Source organism: Anopheles coluzzii, chromosome 3 (assembly GCF_943734685.1).
Source record: "Anopheles coluzzii chromosome 3, AcolN3, whole genome shotgun sequence".
In the NCBI taxonomy this organism is placed as follows: Eukaryota; Metazoa; Arthropoda; class Insecta; order Diptera; family Culicidae; genus Anopheles; species Anopheles coluzzii.
The window spans coordinates 42,307,026-42,331,619 of NC_064671.1; the positions used below are offsets into that span (position 1 = coordinate 42,307,026).

General features: G+C 41.4%; 1 protein-coding gene across 3 annotated transcripts in view; it reads left to right on the forward strand.

The window, feature by feature from the left end:
- The window catches only part of LOC120957487 (leucine-rich repeat-containing protein 15), a 166,826-nt gene extending 148,241 nt beyond the window's left edge, over positions 1-18,585 (forward strand). For all 3 annotated transcript variants that reach the window (XM_049608119.1, XM_049608120.1, XM_040379709.2), the window contains 12 exons: positions 2,359-2,773; positions 9,730-9,890; positions 10,456-10,781; positions 10,851-10,994; positions 11,073-11,177; positions 11,251-11,377; positions 11,512-11,708; positions 11,917-12,072; positions 15,007-15,153; positions 15,377-15,545; positions 15,680-15,808; positions 16,851-18,585. In XM_049608119.1, the coding sequence (XP_049464076.1) occupies positions 9,737-9,890; positions 10,456-10,781; positions 10,851-10,994; positions 11,073-11,177; positions 11,251-11,377; positions 11,512-11,708; positions 11,917-12,072; positions 15,007-15,153; positions 15,377-15,545; positions 15,680-15,808; positions 16,851-17,020 (1,824 nt within the window). In that variant the 5' untranslated portion in view covers positions 2,359-2,773; positions 9,730-9,736 and the 3' untranslated portion in view covers positions 17,021-18,585. The remainder of the gene's footprint in view (positions 1-2,358; positions 2,774-9,729; positions 9,891-10,455; positions 10,782-10,850; positions 10,995-11,072; positions 11,178-11,250; positions 11,378-11,511; positions 11,709-11,916; positions 12,073-15,006; positions 15,154-15,376; positions 15,546-15,679; positions 15,809-16,850) is intronic.
- The last annotated feature ends 6,009 nt before the right edge of the window (positions 18,586-24,594 follow it).

Consider the following 24,594-nt stretch of genomic DNA (forward strand, 5'->3'; position numbering starts at 1 on the left):
GCCCACCATGCTATGCGGTAATTGATTGTTATGCTGATTTATGAGCTTAACGGGGGACCATCGTCTAGTCTGACCCTATTCCAACTTACTCGACCGGGAAGCATCAATCGTCATTCCCAACACGTCCGACGAATGGCGACGGCTAATGCATTTCCCAAAACACCTCAACCACCTTGGTTGTGGTGATGGTGGTGGTGATCGTGAGCTTCGATTTCGACACTCCATAAATTCCGCGCACGCGGAAAGAAACAACACTACCATACACGGACTAATTTGTGCAACGATGGCGGAATAATGATTAGCCAAGCTATTGGCACGTTTGGGTGGCGTACTTCGTTCGGACGGCGAAACTGTACTGAACAGCGTTGCCGCGTGCCGCCCAAATCAATCCAATGTTTATAAGCATGATTTATTCGAAAATCCGTGACTGGGATAGGAAGGTCAAGATTTATTAGGTGTTCGATAAATTACTCGCATGAATTAGCTCGATTTCGAACCACATTAAAGGCACGCAAAAGTAATTGAGCAGAACCTTAGCATATCTATAGAGTTTTTAACTAAACTCTATAACTAAAACATTTTTATAACTAAAACAAAGGTGTAGTATACCGGAATGTAATAGAATAAACTGTCTTCTGTGTCTATGTGTCTCTAATAGATTTTTACAGTGTTATAGGTAAAGGCATAAGATCTTCTTTTGTTCACTAGAATGCACAAAATTTAATAGAGTATGCTTTAATTGTTCACCTTCACTCTCTTGGGCAGAAAAGACATGTATTATATGAGTATACCATATTTCAAAAAAAAAACCTGAAATACATGAAAGTTGTGCTTACTGGACCAATGAAAATGCGCATTTAAAACAGAGTCCAAATTTTACTTCCCTCGATACGCATCCCCCTCGGCTAGCAAACATAAATATGATTTTACTACCACTTTGCATTACCATAAATTGTCCATAAATAAAGCTACATTCAATCTGCACAAAATGGTACACCGATCAAATTTCGTCGTTTCCCCCTTTGGACTTGTAGCTAGCAATTTTCCATCACTGAATAGTTACGGGTTGGATTTTACTGAGCTCTCCAAAACCCGCAGAGAATGGCCAGATTTTTCCCACCATTTTGTTACACTTTGCTTGACCCTCTCGATTTCCCCATTACTTACCTTAATGACAATCGCGTTGAAATGAGCTGCTGCTGGTGGTGGATTGGAAAACTGCAGCTCGAACGAGGGTATGGGATGGGATTCCACACCACTCGAAGAATTGTTGCGGTCCCATTGCTGAACTGGGACTGCTACTGCTACTGGCACTAAGTATTTGCTATGTGGCCCGAATAAGTGGCCATTTTTTGCAGACCTTCTCGGATTTGTTTTCACAAGAGGGGTCGTTTTGGGTTTTATGGCACCAATGTCGTTCATGGAACAGGAACACAATGTTTTTGTACTCGCTTCAGTCTAAAGGCCGAAGAGCGGTCAAACAATTAGATAAATTGTATTTTTGATGCTACACCACAAAGGAAGCGCCACAATGGAAAGCATTTTTGAACACGGTTAGCTAATTGGTATTGGATTGGTGCTGGAGAAATTTCAGTTCCAACATTTGTTTCATCATGCGTTCATCTTTTTAAAGGTTTATTCGTTACTAGAATTGATAGTATAAATCTACAAGACTTGTAGATCTTATAACAAGACTCAAAATGTTACAAGATTATTGCTACCGGCATTTTTTAAGTTCCAAGAGTAGAGTCAAGAGTACAACAACGCGCTTTAAACTGTATTTTGTAACCTGATACAACAAATTACCATTCATGTACCATTTTGCTTTACGATTCTCCTCGTAAAATATACAACAGAGGGACTAGGGGCTTTTAGTACACGGTCTTTATTAGACCCTGCCTTTCAAGTACTCCGGCAGAAGAGAAGTATAGTAATCCAACGAAGGCAATCATTAGCTAAATCATCTGCAAGGGCTACAATTGCATCTGCTGGGCAGTAGCTCCAACCAACAATAAAACTTTGCATCATAATACTCCACATCTTTTCGTGGGATGATGAAGCTGTTAAAACTGAAACAGCTAAAGTTAACTTAGTTAACTGTTAAAGCTTTATGGTGAGGAATTTTAAATACGGCCGTTACTCAAACTTGCCTTCTTGCAGGCCCTTTTTATGGTTTTGATGTTTGCTTAAGTTGTAAAATGCATCTAAACTGAGGCTTTACTTATTGCTAGGAGCAATCGGAAAGGAAAACGTTAGTATAGGCAATAATTAAAAAACTAGTATACATTCCTGAAAATCTAACTTGTCATATTATGTATAGTAGAATTCATTAACAACTTCATTTTGTTTTACTTACAGCTTCTCCTGGTGACCACCAATCTCGCTCGCAACCACACATCAAACGGGTTTGTCGAGCATTGAGCAGCCAAACCGCAAATGAAACCGTTCGCACGTGCTGCACACCACAAACCGGTGCATAATTATCGGTTCCATTCATATGTGCGCTTGTGCCTGCTTTATGTGGTTACAGCACCGATCGAAAGTGAAACACGGTGACTGACACCTGTGCTGCGAGTGTTTTCTGAACCAGTATGCAACTGTGCGGTGCTTTGTTTTAATTTTTATGCCGTGAATCAACACCACAGCCGGAGTGGAAGTAATTGTAGCTAAAGCGTGACCAGTGCAGTTAGTGTGCAAAACAGTGGTTGCAACGATTCTACCGAAAATTACGTAGTTACTATAGTGTTACAGCTCGTTCATCACAACGCTAAAGGTATGATATTAATAATATGAACTTTTTTTTTCAAATCATGCTCATGCTTGCCTACATCAACGCAATACCATTATTTTTTTCAATGGAAATATAAGTATTAATTAAAAGGATAAGCTCATTTAAACATGTAAAATATAGATATTCTTGATTTGTTTATGTTTTATAAAACATAAACAGTTTTTGAACGCACATTAACATCAATAAGGCACATCACATCAAACACGACATACTTTGCTCTTTGTCTTTCTTCACGCACTACTGAACGCCTAAAGGTATGCAAATGCCATATCAAGTCTAGGTTTTTAGCAGAAAACAAACATATAATTCTATAAAAATAACAACCATTCATAAAATAATTGGCATCCATTTGACCAATCTCAACCCCATAGCTGTCATATGTAAAAAAGCATCAAAATGGCTAAATAGAAATAGCACGAGAATGAATTCCACACGATAGCGAGAGCGTTAGGTTTTTGCTTCATGCATTGTACACGCACACTTTTGTAACTCTAACTAGTTTTCAAGATGTAATATTAAATTAAACATGTTATTTTATAAGCTTTTTGTGTACTCATTACATAAAAATAAACGTAGAAAGCTTTTATATGGTTTTATTTCCCACTTTATAACAAAAAACGCTAGCTTTAGTTTGCCACACTGTGCTTCGTGCCGTGAGTCAATCTTCTTCAGCTAATCATGCACACAACAGATCCTAGATAGGCAAAGAAAACAGTACCAATTTTTACTTTTCCTGACCATAGAGCCTGCAAAAAATCTGTTTCACTACAACATGTACCAATAATGGTCCTTTTTCCTACCCTTAACACTGCTCTCCTCTCACAGTGCGCACAGATTCTCGATACAACAGCAACAGCTGTCAGTTGTACACAATCTTAAGCTTGTGCAAATAATCAAATCTTTTTCTTCGATAACACCCATAGTTTGCAGCTCATTCGGTTGTCACGACATGGCACTCCTAGTCTCCGAACCGCTCCGGTAGCCTCATACCGCAGTCCCGCGATTTCATAATCCTTCCCATAATACTGCTCTGGCTACTTAAAGGGGGACTGACGTGATCCTCCCTTTGCAATGTGCTAGCAAAAAGAAACTTCTCGCTCTATGTAGTGTGACTACGATTTTCTTTCCCTCTTGCTCACTTTTATCACTCAACATCACGATAAAAACATGCCGGGCGTCTGGGTAACGTGACACAGGCAAAGACTGGCTAGTAGCATCAGCAACAGCAGCACGTTTAATTCTGTTACGGAACATCATCCGAATGAACTTCATACTGCTGTGCTTTCGCTGGCAAATTTTGGCTTCAAGACACACAGCTGCTTTGCTGGTTTGTTTTCTTTGTGGCTCGAATGGAACCGATGGCTCAAATGGGCGAATGAAGCCAAATGAAATGAAGCATATTTAGTGTACAGTCGGACGATGTACTGCGGATTTAAGAGATAGCTTTAAGAATAAATATAGATTGCTCATTTTGTTAGGTTCCAATTTGCAACTGTTATTTTAGCCGGATTGATTACATAATTTACATAAAATATTATGCAAAATAATGATAAAATAACCTTTAAAGATGAATATTTTGACAATTAAAGTGATCATTAATGTTATTTCTCATTATCTCATAATTTTAATCCATTGATCGATTTGTTCCATAAATGTCCAGAACGGCAAATTAATTGTTTTTAGTTTCATTTGTATACCACACATATGGTTTGTTTTGTATCTGTTGTTTTATTATTATTTTTTTTTTTTTGGTCAGAAAACTAATAATTTAACGGATATGTTCCTTTATATTATGAGTATCAACCTATTGATTTAATTTCATTATACAGTATCGGACAGAAAGATAGGGCATTGGGTTTTTAACGCATCGTGCACCCGTTGGGCCAAGTTTATGTGTGGTTTGTATGTGTTTGTGTTTGTGTGTGTGTGTGTATGTGTGTGTATGTGTGTGTGTATGTGTGTGTGCATGTGTGTGTGTGTGTGGATGTATGTTTGAATGTGTATTGATGTGTGTGTTTGTTTCACAAGTAGGTCGTTTCGGATAGATTTGTAAGTAGCTTTTTTGTGTTTTGGGTTAGGTTTTTGGTGTGATAAGCAGGACCACCGCCCTCGCGATCAGTGTGTTTTCGATATATTAACAATGTTACGGTCTTCTTTCGCCGTGGTCTTCTGAGGACGACCGGTTGACTTGCGCGTTTCGGTTGTCCAAGCGCGTTTCAGTTGTCTAAGCACGTTTCGGTTGTCCGAAGCGCGTTTGCCACAAAAGTGCGCGATCGTTCCATTACGAACTCGATCCTTTTGCGCTTAATGCCAGCAGCAGCCATTCGCTTTTACATATGGCGCTGATAATCGGTACAACGTTTACCTCGACCCATTGTTACTAACATTGCTTGCTTGGACCGTCAAGAACGCGCTGGTTAAAAACTTGGACACGGCTGATCCCGTGCTCTGCCTGCGTTCTACTTCTATACGCGATGAATTACATCGTTGTCGAGCAGCGAAAACATCGCATGGATAACAACTATCAACGAGTACGCGAGTAAGCGTCTTCCCTTCAAAATCGAGAACAGAATACTGCCGCGCTCATGAAACAAAACGCCCATTGAAAAGAACAACTGCGCGCCAGCTCAATGCACGCACAAAGTTTACCATTCGCACACAACGTGCAACGCAGAGATGCACGAAGGCCTTTCAATGGCGTGCACTGGAGAAACACCTGTGAGAGAATGCCGAGTTCATTGCTATTGTGCGTGTGTCCATTTCGCACCGGTGTCGCATTCACATTCATGAAACAGCACACCTGCGTTTTCGTCCGAGGAACAAGGGCTGCTGTCGATGCAAACTTTAGTTTTTATCCAAGTGTAAACGCACAATGTTTCACATGATAACACACATAATAAGAATAATTTCAACGCAATATGACATCATGGCAAGCTATGTTTTTCAGACACAAACCCGCGCACTTGCAAATACACATTAAAAAGCACACTCACTTTCTACTACTACACACACACACATGCACACACACACACACACACACACACACACACACATACACACACACACACACTCACACACACACATACACACACATACACACATACACACACACAAACACGAGTAACGTGGCAAAACAAGTGCACGGTGCATTGAAAAAAAAGGGTCCTATCTTAATGTCCGATACTGTATCTTTCGTTTACTTATCTCTATGTTGGGCTTCAATTCCAGTGCTGAACTAACATAAGAGATATGAATGATGAAATCAAGCGTAGTAGTTGCCCATCGATCGCTTTCTCTATTGATGCTTCCCAGTCGAGCGCATCATTTTATCAGCCCACCATTGCACATTGGGCAAACGCCTGTATAAAAATCGAAAAACCAACTTCATCGCAGGTTAACACCATAATCATTTTCTTAAAATAGATACTTAAACTTAGTTGAAACCAAAATATTTCACGTTTTTATCTTAAACTTACTGAGATATAGGCCATCAAAGTGTAAACTTTGTGTTTTTTGTCCCAAATTTGAGCTATTTTTTGACCGAACATAAACCATAATATTTTAGTATATGATGGTTAGATTTTGATAATTTATGTGTCATTGGAAAGGTTTTTTGTCATACTTTGATGTTATGTCTGAATATTTTGCAAAAACTTGTTTTTAAAGTTCAATAATGATTGAAAACCAAACGTCACTGCCGAATTTTTGGATATTTTCATTTTGGAGAGTGATTTTTTTATGATTCGACTCGATTTCACTCGTGAGTCGTACATCATAGGAAAGGTCAACATTTTTCCTACGTTTTGACGTTGAAATTAGCTGCGACCATCCGCGACCCCGAAAATTATTGAGCATTTTCTTGAAAATAGCGCGAGCGATTTTGACGTGTTGTTGTATGAGCCATACACCACAAGTATCGAACTACTAGTCATAAACGGGCATTTGAAACAAAGAGGCATAATAAACAAAGCTGAACCGAGAAAAACAGTTTGAAAAAGATCGTAAGATAGGAATCAGCTCTTTTCAAAACTAACCATGAAAAACTCGGCTTTTTTAGCGCGTAATACTTAAAATATCGTTTTTAGTAAGGAACTTATTCCGCCCTTGTTTAAATTCGTAACAATAATTGTTGATGTGGTTAAGGACTACACAATAATGTAATGTTGTGAGCGATACTTATGAAGGTTTTTTTTTGCTCTCTTGACGATTTTAGTGTAGGACTGCCCTGTATAGTAAGAGCAATGGTATTGAATGAAGAAAAACTGCAATAGCACGAGGAATTGATTTTCATCCCGGCGTTTGTATGGCCGTTGCCCACTGTGCATTGGCGCGAAATTGGCGCCAAATTCATCCGAAACGATTGCAAATATTGACACATTCAATACCAATCATTGAGCTGTAAATAAATCAATCTAAATCTAAATCCATTCCAATTCCAACCCTGCCCCGACGGCCCAAAAAGTTCCTAAAAAGGTGCATCTCGATGTAAAAATACCACTCTGGGGTGGGTGACAGCGAATTTTTAGCAAACTGTAAACGGTCGAATAACTTCCACCTTTTCGGCTGGCAGGAAGGACTTATCTTCGATCTTCGGTCAGACTATTCCTTCCAAATAATAATAAGAATAAATAAAAACATCCCTAAAACAGGTGTGTCGGCCACCAAAAATAACCAGAAAGCGTGAAGCTTTCTGCTAAATAAACCGATATAAATCAAACTCAAGCTCTAATTTATGTTCCGACAGCGCATCATCGTGAGTTTATGGTAAAAAAAATCAAAAGAAGATGGGTTTTTTTGAATCGGCCTGAAAAAAGGGAGAAACCAGTATTGTCAAAGTAAATTCGATCGCTTTTCCAATTCGAACTCAGATTTGTTACTTCTACCGTTCGTTGGAAAAAGTTGCGGACATTAAATCCGATAAGCGACTCATACGATGCCGTGAGCGAAGAGAGAAAGCGAAAGAAAGAGAGCCTCTAACATTGTGACTATTGCTTTTCCCGTTTTTTTTAATGCTCCATTGAACCTTTGGGTTGACTTGTTGAGCGGTGCTTCCTTGACGATGGTAAATATTTTCACAAAGCTGAAAGTGAAGAAGCAACAACACAACACCGCACAACTTCTGTTCACCGCAGGCAAGTGTTTCTTTGCTTTGTAAAATCCTAACCAGAAGGCAAGGTTCACCGGAAACTGGAACGTCTAAATACGGGGACTAGCGAAAAGGAGGGATAAAGGAGTTTTGTTCCGGGCAGAATCAACAAACCATGGTATAACTTATGTCCTGGGAAAGTATTAGGGGTACCTTATTGACCAAAAAGGACAATGAAATATGAGAGCGGTTACGCTTGGTTAGAATGTAGGAAGCTTTTTTTTGTACCATTTCGACACATTTCATTCATATAGAAGGATCTGAAGAAAACCTAAAATGTGTTTGAAAAATAATACCTGCACTACTAAAATGACCGCCCTACAATCCTTCCTCGAAGTAGTAAGGGAAAGCCCCACGTGTTCGTTCGATTTTATTTATTTCCCCATTTCTGCAACACTGCTTTAATGCGACACAACAGCCGATCCCAATTGAATGCTCAACCTTGCCTGTGGAAGTTAATGTCGGTTGGCAGTTTAGGTTATAGTTTCCTACCCTACCAAGCGCAACGGTGATCGACCAGGCGCACCCATCGATTTGTGCTTGAGCTTAGGGAAACTTATTTTCTCTCTCTCTCTCTCTCTATCTCTCTTTCTCTCTCTCTCTCTCTCTCTATCTCTCTCTCTTTCTCTCTTTTTTCGCTCCCTCACTCTCACCCTTACAACAGCACCATGCCCGTGTACAGCTTTTTGTCCCCGCTTGGTTCACTCCGTAATAAAACGTGACATTAATAGTCATCGATTTATGGTTCGCACTGTGCGTGCGTTTCTGTTTACATTCGATTGCATGTTGTTTAGGATGTACGGGGTTCAACCGACTGCACTGCGTGTTGTCGGTTATGAATCTTCACACACGGTGAAGTTTACGCTGGAGTGATTTACTGTGGAGCGGTTCATAAATTTTTTGACCCAATTTATGGCTCACGACTTCCCTTGTTTTCCCTTGAGGGATTGTGTCCAGAAGCTTTTGCTGATTTTTGTCTGTTTGTATTTTTTTATTTTCCGCTGGAAAGAAAATACAGGGTTCTCCAAGTCACATTCGAATGTAAACATAGTTATTCACAACATGCAAAATTTTTATTCACATCGATCAGACATTTTATTCGCATCACAATATTTTGTTTAATTTCTACAGCATGATTTTCAACACGACTCAAGCTGGATTGAGTTTGACAGTTCTTTGTTATGTGTTGAATATCATGTATTGAAACTAAAATCTCATTTTGAAACAAATAAACCATTTTACAACTGTTGAAAAATATCTTGAATAAGGTGAATAACTATGTGCTGATTCGAATGAAAATGACTTGAAAACCTCTGTAACGATAGTGAATTGGTAATATTTGTTCGAATTTAATCAGATGAATCAGATGAATATAAATAGTTGATTTTTCTGTTTTTGTTTATTTTTTTTTTCAAAAGCATAAAACGAAATGCTGTTCATTGATAGTTGTCATGAAACAAATACTCAATTACTCTACAATTAAATATTGTAACGATCAAGTCAATCAAGAGGAAATTGAAATAAAACCAACAGTTAATAAGTTGTACATACAATGCGGCATGTTATCCATACAACTGCAAATCATTCGTAAAGAAATTCCAAGAAAATTGTTATTAAATTCTAAACAATTCAATCAAACAAAACAACCCCTTCTATGATCATATCTGCTGATGAATAGATTTGTCTTCCATTCACACTAAGCTTCCATTGTCAATATGTGTTTCTTTTGCTTTCTACCTTGCTCTTCTTTTCAAAATCTCATCGGATTCTTCTTGATCTTGATTTTCCACAGAACCATAATGAATTTCAACATATCCACCCATGGGTCAGCACTACTCCTCGTGCTGACCGTCCTGCTCTTTGGAACGATACCAGCCTACGCCAGAAAGTGTCCCGACGATTGCCACTGTGATCTTGACCTGAAGGGACGGTTCCGGACCGTCTGCAACAAAGGTATGTTAATCGAATAAACACTTCGTTAGCGCACGGTCAGGCACACATTGCCTAAAGGGAACTAGAAAATGCAACAGTGAAAAGCAGACACACTTGCCTTTGTGCGATGATAATGATCTAATGCTGCTGACAATAATGGCGCAGGCACACTCAATAAATGAATCTACCCTCAGGCAGGAAGTTTTCTTCTAGATACATATCTGAGAACGTTCGAAATCAACGCACAGATAGTTGGATTTGTTCGGCATTGTTCGTATGTGTGCAATAATACTGCCGATTGCATTATCATTTACCACCCAGAAATGCCTGTAAGGGAACGCTGTGGCTTTGAAGTTTTCTCTCAGTCAGCACACGGTGGAACTGTATAGAAAGCATTGAATGTTTGGGGCTCTTTGTCGGACATGTTTCTCCATCAGGAATAGTTATATTTCAAATTAATCATATCGCATCCGTACATGAAAACAAACGAGTTTAATTTAATTACTTAGCCAGTGAACATTATCACTCACAAACAATCAACACCGAAATCCTCGCTTTTCTTTTCACCCTTACCATTCTTCTTCAGTGGAGTGGATAAATCCTCCATTGCCCTCCTTCGAACCGGACATCGAGGTGCTTGTCATCTCGAACACGCGCCATCCAATCAACGTGGGACCACAGTTCCAGTACTTCAAAAAGCTGGAAATATTACGCATCATCGATGCAAACGTACCTTCGGTTGGCGATCGGTCGTTCTGGGGCTTGGTGCGGCTGAAGACGATTGATCTGTCGCGCAACAACATTACCCAGCTGGCGATGGAGAACTTCCGCGGGCAGGATAATTTGATCGAGCTGGATCTATCGCGCAACCGGCTGGACAATATCGCTAGTGGAACGTTTGCTCATTTGAAGGCAAGTTGGATTTCTGCGTATAGTTTACGTTTGCTATGGAAGCTAAAAACCTTTCTTTTGTTGTCATAGGAGCTTAAAACTCTACACTTGATAGACAATTCCATTACCGAGTTCAATCAACGGTTGTTTCTGCATCTCGCCAAGCTAAAACATCTGGACCTTAGCTACAATTCCATCGACGATCTGCCACCGGAAGTGTTCAAAGATGTACAGGTATGATTAAACCGTATAGCTAAAATCTTAACATAATCTGGGAAAAATAAACATATATTTGTAATCCTTATTTTTCAGGATTTAAAAATACTACGAGTGCGAGGATGTCGCCTGTCCAACATCAATCCCCAAATATACAATATCCTATCCCATCTGACGGAGCTGGATCTGGGACAGAACCAGGTATGTGCAAAATACATTTACCACTTGGCTGAACTTTCCAAACTCATTCATTCCATTACGCAACAATTTGCAGATCAAATTTCTTGACAAAGAAGAATTCAAAGACCTGCGGCATCTGCAAACACTGCGCCTCGACGGCAACCAGCTGTCGGTGATCATCGATGAATTATTCATACACCAGAAAGGACTAACACTGTTGGGTAAGTGAAAAGAGCTCAACGATCAAAAACGCTCAAAAATTACCCTAATGGCAGTGTGGGCTTATGCGGAACGGGCCCTTTTTGATGTGTCTAATAAATTTACCAATATTTACCCTTTTTCTTTTCAACCACAGACATTTCCCGCAACCGGTTGGCCAAGATTGCTGACCGAGCGTTCGAGAATCTTGCCAACCTTACCTTTCTGGATGCATCGTACAACAAGCTGTCCCACATTGAGCCGGTCTGCTTTCGGCCACTTCGCAACCTGCAGACGCTCAACATTAGCGGCAATATACAGCTGGATCTGGGCGAAATGGAAGATACGATAAATGTACGTTGGGAATGGTGTGGTACACTATAAGAAACATTATCCGCAATCAATCATTCAAGCTCGGAGATGCTCTCGAGGATCGAGGATCTATAAACAGACCTTACCTTTGAGCAGGATGCTTACGATACGAAATGTGCAAATATATGCACCAGTAGGCATTCCACATATGAACCTAATCTTTTTTTTTTGCTATCCTTTGTATTCGCAGGTTATAAAAAACATCACCGGCCTGATGGTGGCCGATATGGGCACACTACCACTGAACCTGTTCAGTCCATTTCGGCACCTTAGCGCACTCAATCTGTCCGGAAATCATATCGATAACTTCACGTTGCAAATCATCGAACCGCTGAACCAGCTGGAGGTAAGTGTTACTCTATGGACAGGGTAGAAAACATGCTTCTGCTTCCATACAAATGTTCCGATACTGTTCATGAATATTCATTTTTCAATAATGATGGCTAGCCCTTGCATGAGATTTATAGAAAAGGCTCATTTCTTTCCATTTCCTTTTTGCAAGTGCATTTCAAGATTGTGCTTCAACATTAACAAGGGTAATTGTATATCCTTCGCAACTACTACATATCATTCACAATGATAAAATACCTGCACTACGCAAAAGGAGCGCTTCCACGGACGATGAGTGATTCAGTTCCTCCATCTACTGGCGATGTTTTCTACCCACAGATCAATTTTCTTTTCCGACTGTTTCGAACGGTAACAGTGCAATCTGTGCTGTGAACAGTGCCATTGCATGCAAAACACGACTCCACGATGTACAGATGCATGATACAAAAAATGAATGGATCGTATCTCGAACAGCAAATTTACACCACCCTTCATAGCGCCCATTTACAGACAACTTCCCACACGGCACATGCTTTTGTGTGTACCATCCGATTGAACGAAACGGAAGTATAGCAGCTTGTGGTGCTTGAGTATGAGCTATCAACCAATATTCGCGGTTCTGGGCTTTCACAGGGTGCTTCATTCAAAATTCGTACCCCTTAAAATTGGCACAATCAATCTAAGATGACTTGAAAGTCCCGAATAATGTTATTTTTCTAATGAAAACAGTGGTATTTTACCCTCTTGTTTAAACATTTTGACAGTCCATTCATTTCCAGTACATTTTTGTTCCTCTTGCTTGGAAAACCTTTGAAATTTGTGTCCCTCTTTTTTGTATTGAGTGTTGCCATGTTTATGGAATGATGTATGCTCCAATTTGCAATCGTGCTTGTAGTTTTTATTGAAGCAACAGTCAAGGCTGCATAATAAATGTTCTGTCTCTGTCTAGTTTGTATGAAATGCCACGGAATGATTGTTTGATGGCCAATCTTTCCCCTTTCACTCTCAAAACAGATTCGTAAATAGTTTTGCATTTTCATGACACGATTCTTCTGTGGATCCGAAAATGGCGATTTTATTAACGTTCGAACATTAACATTTGTTTTGTTACCGTATGAAAATAATTAATAACCTTTAAACGATTGTTCTCCCATGCGCAGGGATCACAAAACTAGGTTTCAATAACAAAAGAAACAGTTTTCTTTGCATCTGCCTAAAGCTTACAGGCATAGATTCGTGCCATCCAGCCTGGGGTGGATGGCAAAAATTGCACGAATAAGATTCGCCAAACCCTTGACGCCGAATGACAGGAGTTTACAATCAGAAATCGTTTCGTTGAAACGCGTCTATTCACTTCCTAACACTGTAATTTGAATTTCCCTCTTATTTGAGAGTTCCGTTGGCACTAAAATAAGAGAAAATTGACTGTAACTACATTCACAATTTCATTTATACATTTAATGCTTTACCTAGCTTATTTCACGTAAAGCTATCTAAAATCGTTAAGGAGGTTTTTTACTAATTCCAAAACCAAAAATATAAATTGAAACAGTTTATTAAGAAAATACACAATTTGAGCATGTTTATGGCTTCACCCTTTATTGGCCGAACCACCCTCTGGTTTGCTTTCAAAGTGCATCACTGGCTTATAGTACTAAATCGTACCGAAATCTCACGAAAAAAGCACATGAGCGTCAGGAAAGCTAGCGAATGAAAGAAACCGAAATCTAAACTAGTATTTGATTCGTTTTCTCTTTCTGCGCCTCCCATCGCTTGATTACACCGGTGCATGCTCTTCCAAGACACGTGGTTTGCCCAAATCCAGCTACCAGCTTCTCAATCAGCCGACCTATTGTGTCGGTAGATGTTATGATTTACCGAAAGGAATTGTGTTATTGCATTTATTTTGTGTATTATTTTTCCCCCTTCCCATTGTCCCATGCACTGTGAAAACAGGGAGGAAAAACAGCTCAGCTTCATATGCTGCGGTTTGTGGTACAGGAATTAGGAAGCCAACCAGCGTCTGCTACCGCCGGGCAAACCAATTTTGCAGGGTAAATAGGCATACATACACTGTGAAAAACGAGCTTTATCGAAACAAGAGCGCTGGAGAGAAAGCGAAAAAGGCTAAATAAATATCTCGCCTGCAAAATGAAATGTTTGATTTATACCTTGCAGTGTAGCGGGCGCATACCACATACACCACAAGATAAACATCGGTACTGCATTTCGGCATGCACGACGGCAAGTCGTGTTTCACTCGAAAGTGCCACTTTCAGGTGGTAATGCGATTCACGGCATTCACTGTGCATTGCAGGGAGAGCAGTAGTCACACGCGGTGGTAAAGAAATTGCTTTTTGAGCTTTTCGAGATGCCAAGCACTTTGCTCTAGAAGCGTTTCTTTTTTGAGTCAAAGCCTGTACCTTGGAGAAATAAACACGTTTCAAAAATCGAACTTCACCGAAAGCACGAAACGAAGGTACTGCATTTGAATTCCTTCCCCGTGTCAAGGATCAAGTGAGAGCGGGTGAAAAAAATTTCGTGTAAAATCTGTTTCACCAAAAATAAGACTAATCCGGCCGTAAAAATGCATTTCAAACGATCTAACCTTGTGTATGTGTTTACAATCAATGGAATGGAAAACTGAAATCCCTTTTGCAGTGAGCAAGGTTCAGTTCAAAGAAATCCATTCAACTCAACGTACGGGCCAATTTCTAAACCTGTCAGCTCGGCTATGATCGCGCAAACCGATTCGACGATTGCATCGCATCCAGTGCAACCTGTCAAGCTCATTTCAACCAACAGCGAGTTGCCATGAAAATCTGACACGAGAAGCCACTCGATGCTGTACATCTTCACTGTCAACTGCTTCGAGCGCATGTAATAGGTAGCGCCTCACATTCTGAACCAATTCTTTCTATTTCTTCCCATCCATCTATCTTTTGCTCAGTTTTTGGACCTCTCCCGGAATCAGCTAAACGGCATCCCGGAACGGTACGCAACCCAGCTAGCCCGGATCGGCGACGTCAAGCTGGAAAATAACCCACTGATATGCGACTGGTGTCACATGGGACCGCTCATAACGCAAACAAAAAAGGTAGGTAACATTTATGGATGAACTATCTCAGGGCGGGTGGATTATCTTCTCCAACAAAACGAGACTCGGATTAGCGCATCATACTCTTCTCGCCATACTGGAGCATACACATACATTGACTGACAGCTAGCACTTAAATCCGGTCTCACTCTCGCCTCCTGTGCACTGAAGTGCACTAACCATCTATAATACCTGGCTTCCCTTTCCGTCCCACTTTTTCCAGCTCAAAGAAGGCCTTCGCTGGCAGGAACTTCCCCGATGCTTCCTACCTGAACGATTACGCGAGGTGCGCATCGATGGCCTCCACCAGGACGGGGTGGAGGATTGCATGGAGGTAATTGTGGACGAGGATCATGATGCCGCCAGCACGTCGCACAACTTTCTCGAGCAAGGTAAGGGTGCATCCACCGTGCACTGTGGCAGGGATGGTTTCCCAATCTCTTGCGATAGCTTTTACATATGCTTTAATGTTCCTTTTTTCTCCCCCTTCTCCCCCCCCCTCCGCCACCCCTTTTCCATCTTCTAGCGGGCAGTGTTAGCATACTGGCTGCCTGTGGACTGATAATATTCATCATACTCGCCATCATCGTCGTGTCCACGGCGCTCTGTCTCTCGAGGCACCGGGCGCGCTATTACACGCACGAGGATAAACGAGGTAAGTGGGGGCATGACGCAGAAATGGGTATGAACTTAGGGGGACTTACCAGCAGGCAGTGAGTGATACGATAGTTAAGTAGTCGGGCAGAAAATTATACTAGCTCCGTGGGGAGGGTTTCCGTTTCGTACGCTTCAATTTTCCATTTCCAGGAAGTAATTTTATGGTAAATTGTTCATTGCTGTAGAAAGATTCAGCTAAAATGGTAGGATCAAAATGATATACCGCAAAACATGTCAATTTGATCAAAGCGTGGGTTATGTGTACTAGTGATGGGTAAAATGCGGAATCAACTTCGACCTGACTCCGAAAATTTTGGAACCGGCTCCGGAAAATTATCCGGGGCCTGCATTATCCAGAATCGTATGAAATTGTCCGTCCGGAAGTACTCAGAGTCGTCTGGAGACGTACAGAATTGCCCGGAGTCGAACGGAGTCGCCCGAAGTCGAAATCGACTCGAGTTGGGGCCGTCCAGAGTCGACGGGAGACACTGTGTTCAAGCATTTCATCTTCTACTCCTGGTTTCTCTGGTGGCTATTCTTAGAAAGAAAGACCCGTTTAAGAAGTGCATGTGTAAAGCGAAGGAAGAAAGAAACACCACGAAATGTAATGGTTTTGACTGACTTCAACTCCGAGCGACTCTGACTCCGCCCGACTCCGGACTACTCCTGCCAACTTCAGAAGGACTCCGACTTCCGTCGATTCCGACTCCGGATAAATCCGAGTCCGGGCAGACTTAGTGATTCCGAGATTCCCGGAGCTGGAATTGTACTAAAACCCATATCCGGAGTCAGATCAGAGTCGTGGATGCGCTGCAGAGAGCACATCACTAATGTGTCGTGCTATAGTGAGATACGCTTGTATTTTATTAGTTTTTTTCTTTCTTGATTCTTGATTTATTTTAACAAATTATAGATTCTTATTCAGAGATATTTTCTTTTCATGATCTTGTCATTCGACGCACTCCGGTCATAAGATTTGCTATCACAAACAACAGGATAAAGTTGATTAACGTTCTTAATCATCTCCCCCGCCTCTCTAGACACAATCCTCGAGAAGAACGGCGAAACGCCGGTCATAACGACGGGCAGCGAGATCAACTTCAAGTTCCCGTACAACGAGCGTGTCTGCACGATCGACGAAATGTGCATCCCACCCCCGCCACCACCACCCGGCAAGCTGGCCCCTGCCAGCATCGAACGATTCGATTAACGAACGGAGCCAGCGATCCGTATCGGTGCGGATGGACTGCTGCCGTCCAGCACGCCCGATACGGTCGCCGAAACCGTCGCGCTGATCGAGCTCCCCGCCAGCAATGCTGGCGGTTCGCGGGACTCACTATCCGTCACCGATGGGCCAGTAACGCGAACCGTCACCATCAGCAGCATATCGCAATGTGCCGACGTACAGCCTGCGAGCGTACCGACGAGCAGCGGCTCCACCGCGAAACCCTTCACACCGAAGAGCATCCTAAGAAAGCGTACTGAACCGGGACTCTAGGATGGTGAACGGACGGATGAAGTAATTTCCCTTTTTCCTCTCCCACTGTAAATAACTCCACCCATCCGGAACGGTTCCTGCCGGTCCACCCGGATGCGGTTTCGTGCGACAGGTGAATTTTATTCATTAAGGAAGTAAGCCCTTACGCCCTTTTATCTCTCCGTACGATGATACGAGAAAACACGTTTGAAAGTGGATGAGGGCACGTGATTAGTTATTAATTAATAATCGTGCGGGTTTTAACCGATGAGGTTGACAGATTAGAAAGATTCAACGAACCGACGACAGGGTGATGTGGTGTCGCCCTGCAAACAGGTGTGGCGTGACGTGTGCACGTTTTATTGACGGTGAATCCGATTTGTACATACTTCACAATCACCACAGCATAAACACACATACAAACAAACACAGACACACACATACATACGCACTCTGTATTTCCTCAGGAAAGAGATTTGACGGTCTTGCGGGTACGGGTATCAGGGGAGTTTTGTGTCGAATAATTCTTTTGTTAGCTGGCAAAAACCTACATCGTCAGTTCCAGCTAACTGGAAAGCTTGTGCCGCTGAGCGTACGATCCGCACTCGAGATTAATGATGTTAGGTTTTGGGGAAAACCTGGTTAGATTTCCCACTGCTCCAGTGCTAGTTGCGGCTCAACAGATGCCCCGGGGGAGGGTCTCGTGCTCCGGCAAGCGCCGTTTGTTTAGGCCGTTCTACTCTCCAGCCGGCTCCTCCACGGCTCGATGACACCGTGTCACGATGACACATCATGATGGGTTTATAATTTTACTACCATCGCATCCCCTACGTACTGAGGTTTGTGGGTTTGTGTCGGGATTACAGCCTCGTTCACCTGGCAGGAAGCTGTATCGTTGCACGACGAGAACAGAAACCGTAATAACCTTTCCATGCCATCGTGATCGGATTTTAGCAGTAACAAAAGCCAATTCCAGTTCGTCGAGAGCCTTTTTTCTGTACATTCAATGTGCCTGATTTCTCTATTCAACCACAAAATTTGTAATCGCCAGTTTGCTAAGCGTGTAATAGAATCTGTCAGCAGCAAAACTAGCGCAAAAATAATCACAAAGACATGCACATTCTTTTGAAAACGCAATCAATTTACGCAATACGCTATTGGACAGTAAAACGCAACGGCGTTGCAATAACTAAAAACACCGAAAAGATACAATCAATCCACAGCGAACCCTTTTAGGCCGCGGTATGGAAATAAAATCCTACTCGAAGCCAATTCACGCGTTGATCTATGAACAGGGAAAGAGAGATAGAGAGAGCGAGAGAGAGAGGGAGAGAGAGAGAGAGAGAGAGAGAGAGAAAATAAAAGGGCAACCGCGTTCGGGATGTTGGCGATACTGTCGTAAAATATAAATGACACAGGGCACGTAGTAAAAATTGCCCTTTTGGTTTGTTTTCCTGGTTCTCCAAAACTCTGCAGCTTATAAAACTCTGTAACTTACAGAACGAAAAAAATCGCATGTTGCCAATTCTATTGGCATTTTGTGCAGGCTTGTCAACATAAAACTCCGACACAGTAACCACAAACGGTGGGTTGCCAGGGCGAATCGAGCTTAAGCTTTCCTGTCGACATCGGTGAGGACGACGACGATGGTGATGATGATGATGGAGTAGAAAGAGTGAATGAGAGCTACAAGGCAACAAGAACAGTAGCTTTTTTGCTCAGCCAATTTTTTATTTTTCCATATACAATCCCGCAAAGCTGGCCAGTGGGGCATGGGTGCTGTTTGTTTTTATTTTCTAACCGCATAGCCGAACTGCGTACCCGGTTTCAAAACACGGGGAAACATGCTTGTTTTTTGTCACTTTTGTTGGTCGTATTCAGGTATTGTGCATACCGCCGAGGGAATGTGTAAACGGGAGTATTGCAATCCTTCTATCATTGCGTTTTATTTTGGGATTAAAAGCACTTTCCTATTTATTTGCCCGATGGTGCGAGTGGAGCACATTTATTACTAGTGGCATGTACAAACGTGTTACATAAATCAGAGACAAAACGGTGAGCTCTGGCGTGAATCTAGCTTACCGAAGCGTTGGCGAACTATCGATTCAACCTTTTGAATCCATTGATCTAACAGGGAAGGATTCTTATGGTCCTGTACACAGGCCGATACAGGTGCTGTGAAGTATTTGGACAATATTTGCACGTCGCTGGATTTCATGCTAACTTGCTCCATGATCGTAACATGGAAATGTGGTTCCATAACCAAAGGTACTCGTAGGGCACCCAACAATCATCCAAACGCGAGCTCTCTTTGCTTTATGTTATCGTGCATTTGTCACTGCTTACATTACAACCGTTCATATTTATAACCATGTTGACAACACTTTTTCAGGATGTTCTTCATTGCAGTCTAGCCGTTTGATTCAATTGACTTGACTTGACATCAAACCGATAGCAATAATAACAACAACAGCAAAATACAATGTCCCCAAACCGAAAGATATTCGCCCTTCCCCTACGCAGCCATATCCATTCACCCAAAACACACTCATAAAGCAACATTAGTGTCATCGTTGCTGTAAATGAGAATCGTCTGGAGGGTGTGGTTCACACATTCTGCCAGTCCCCTTTAACCGACACGCCCTTACCGATGCTACGGGCAAATACACATTTAGAAGGAAATTGAGAGGAACAAATCGTTTCCACGCAAAATCATTAATCGTGCTTAAAGCTGGCCGCATTTCGCACGGTTTGTTTGGGCGGGAACAGATAAGGCTGCCATTTTCGGTCAAGAAAGTGTGTCAACTACGGATGAAGCTTGGTAATAGCATGGTTTTGATGGCGTACAATCAAGGTTAATATTTTGCATCAAATTTATATTATGGCAGCATGAAGAAGATGAAAATATTGCAGTTTTTTTACCATTCCTTCTGATTTATCATTGGTGATTTCGAGAACAAAATTATTTCGTTTTAAAACGACACTCCTTTTTCCACTTTTCGGCTCAACTTGATTAAAAAATGATTTTTTATCTACTTATCAACCACCCGGAAAAGTATACAATGTGATGGACAGTAGTACACTTTTAGTAAAAAAAGTATTAAAATGTCTTATCATCCACCCGAACGACGAAAGGCGAATAATTTCACTCCCGCGGGTCAAATCATTCTTTGACAGCCCCATGCATTCCACACTTCTTCATTAACAATTTGTATCCAGTGTCAGATGAGCTTAAAATAAACCGCTCATAACTTCCACCATCATTATCATTGCGCTGTAAACCATCTCCCACGGCCAGCTTTTGAATATAAAAGCGTAATCGTCTACGCACCAGCAACAAAGAGCTACATTCGGAGCTTAGAATATCAAAAATTGTTGCTCTAAACTTCCATCACAGGTAATGCAGGCCGGCATGACGGGATGAATGCGTGGAATTTGCTTCGCACGAATTCCTTCCAGCTTCCAGCAAAGTTCCGCGATCCATACGCAAATTTATCAAACTCAACTGCCCCCAGCCCACACCCCACCCTCGAAGCTCGTTGCCGTTGTTTTCCCATTGACTTCCGGATGCAAAGGGAAAGCTCTTGGATTTGCTAATGAATTCCAAATGTGATCCCAGCGTACTTCGTCGTTCTCGTCGCCCAGCTTCACTACCTGTATGGGGAATTAAATTTATCAAAATATTAATTCACTCGCTTTCGACGTTGATCTGCGTTCCCCGGGGTTTTCCTTGCCCAAATATTGAGCGGGTTGCTTAATTTCGAAATTGCCACCCTGCTCCTTTTTTTTTAAACAGAAAAAAGCTCCCTTTCCGCTTTTGCTAAGAAGTACTGACGCGCCGAAAGTTGAGGTATAATTAATTACCATGATAAATATTCACCTCCACCGTTATGGTCCCGTTTCGCTGCCAGTTTCTCTGTCTCATTTCTCCACTTCTCCTCACTTTGCTTCTCACGTGAAATCAACCCATCACACATCATGAGGGTGAAAACAGTAGCGTTGAAAAGAAAAAGGATTGTGCGTTGCGCATCAAGCGTAAAGCGGAAAGTGAGAGTAAATTAATGATAAACATAGCCGACGCGCCGCACGCTTCCTTACCGCGTGAGATCCAAAATTACCTCAATATCAAAGAGAGAGAGAGAGGTTTATTAGAGCCTAAAACATAGCATTATGAAGCCACTATCGCCCGCAACGGTAGACGGCGTGGCATGGTTATGAAGACAAATTTCCTTTCAGAGCGCGGTTGATTAAACGAAACGCAGCCAGCTAATACGGTTGCTCGGTGTTGTGCGGCTTGCCTAATTTAGGCGTCAAAACAGTTGGGACTGCATCAGCACGCTTTATTGACGACCTTTGAAAAACAACTTTTGTTTGGCATTTTAAACGGGAATGTGTGGCTTCGACGTTGAGCTGCGCAAACATTAGAGAAGAATATTACTAAGTTGGTTTCATGTCATACAATTTATTCGCTTTGAGTTTCAGTATTTTGTATTTGCAGTGCTTAAACTTGGTTGAATAAAGCGAGCATAAATGTGGCATATTGAAATTCAAGCCCGATTGAAAACGTTTTTCCCGCTTTGCAATTATGTTTTAGAGCTTGTGTTTTTCCCAACCAACAAACTTTTATCACCCGCGGCACAGCCGGCATAACTTGTCTTTTTGTTGTTGTGTGCTGATGTTAGTATGAGTACTCCATAATTGCAATCCTGAAACACAAAATTAAACCCAATCCAATGGAAAATGACTTTCCCAAGCATACCGCTTCCGCGCTCCTCTGGCTTAAGGGATTAGACTGGTACTTTGGCAGTTGAGACATGCAGTTGTGTTTGGATCACAACAACAACAACAACAAACATTTAGTATGAACATTTTCCAATGAAAAACAAACAAACAGGCGCAACACTCACCGAACACTCAACGCATGAGTCGAGGAAATAAAATGGGAAGTGAAAGATTAATCCGTATCTCAAGAGATGAGGAAAACGAGTGCTACAAACCATAAAACAAAACAGATAAAAAAACGTTAGGGAACTACATATTTAAGAAGAAATTGACGAACAAAGAGTTGCAGTTTGTTAAGATAATTTTAAAACACTCGGAAAGCGAATAGGAAAAGTTTCCTTCCTGGAACAAACTATATATGATGTAACGACACAAAACCACACACTTAACATAAGTAGCGTTAAGCTAAGTAGATAAGCCAAGGTGAGATGAGATTTATTACGAGTTGCGTGTGTGTTGTGAGTGAATAACCCATTCAGATGTGTATAATGCGTGTTAGAACAAGAACCTTAATCCCTACTCCGGCAAAGCGAGTCATCTTTGCTCCCCGGAATCCTTTCCCTTATTCCATACCTTCCTCATGTACTAGATGACGTAGCAAAATGGAATTATTGTATGGAGCGCGTTAAGCGGAGGAATCAAACAGACACAATTAAAAGTCGTGAGCGCGACGAGAAGCAGAACAAACAAGCGACGTGATTAAGAGCTTGCTCTTGGGTTTCTTTAAACCGTAATACGAATGACTTACGCGGCGATTAACGCGGATATGGTTTTATTTTAATCAACAGTACATGGTCCAGTGTGTTTCTATTTGAACGATTGTGTAATTTGTGTATCAAAGTGTTTAATATTTTAAAATTAAGTTATCATGTCTCCGTGAGTAATAACATAAGGTTGCCGTAAAACTCAAAATGTGTAAGCACGGTATAATAAAATGATGTGCTATTGTTGACCAACAACATGCATTAAATACAGGAAATATCTAGCAAATGCTACAGTATGCAATGGCAAACCGGCAAACTTTTATATCGAATGTTTGTTTTTCTGTGTAATTTTTTTTCACTATAATTATTTAGTTTGCAGGCAATTTTCGAACACTAGAATTGAGAAGGATTTGTATTCTAGCAGAAATCAAAATAAGAATGGGAAGGCATGTTTTGACATAGGCGACAGGATCGAGCATGATGGAGGAAACATTATTACAATAATAAAAACACTCACGCCCGGTACCACCATTACCACTATATGATGGTATTTGTATAAGAAATGTTGTTGGTTTAATTATTAATGATATTCGAAACTAACCAGCGGTCTCGTTTTGAAGACCGATGTTCAATGGTAAGTATTAGGCATGGGCAAAACGATTCTTTTCACCGAACGCGAACGAACTAGTTCGCTCACCAAAAAGAACCGAACGCGAACGACGATTCTTTCGTTCTTTGTTTCATGAGGTTTTTATTCACAAAGAACGCTCGTTATCTTTTTCATTTACCCACCATAGACGCATACTGTAGCCAAAGAAGTACTCATTCTGCGGTTAAAACCAATCATTTAAAAACATTAAACACTCGGCTGTCTGGTCAACACAATCCATCGCAAAACCGACCAAAAACTAGCATGTAAAAAACTAATACGAGCAAAAATGTCTCCTGCATATATTGTACCCCATGCCTTATACACACTTAAGGATTCTATTTAAAAAAACTACTTAAATATGGATCAACATGATGAGCGCAATCAATTCAGTTCAGTTCATTCGCGAACAATGACTAATCCGTTTGAACGGGCTCGATCTTTTGAATTGTATAGGTATAATTTCCATGCCAACAGAACACAGATCGAACACCAGTTCGAACGCGTTCGATGAATTCAGTTGTGTAGGTACGATTTACACACCAACAGAACACAGATCGAACACCAGTTCGAACGCGTTCGATGAATTCAGTTGTGTAGGTACGATTTATACACCAACAGAACACAGATCGAACACCAATTCGAACGCGTTCGATGAATTCAGTTGTGTAGGTACGATTTACACACCAACAGAACACAGATCGAACACCAATTCGAACGCGTTCGATGAATTCAGTTGTGTAGGTACGATTTATACACCAACAGAACACAGATCGAACACCAGTTCGAACGCGTTCGATGAATTCAGTCGTATAGATACGATTTCCACACCAACAGCACACGTATCGAACACTGCTGGACAAATTCGACGGCGTTCGAGGAATTGAGTTGTATGGGTACGATTTCAACACCAACAGGGTACATTTTGATCTCTGACGACCCGTTCGCACGGTGCGAGAATGAGGGAGAAAGCAATATGATTTTGCACGTTTTATTACCACATTTATGTGTGCCGTCGAACACTGAACGGAACGTTCGAACGCGTTCGGTGTAGTCAGTTTCTTCCAAAAGTCCTGGTCGTTCTTTTTGTTAAGAACCTCGTTCGTTCGTGCACTTTACCGAACTGTTCGAACGGTGCGATTCTCGTTCATTTTACATATGCCTAGTAAGTA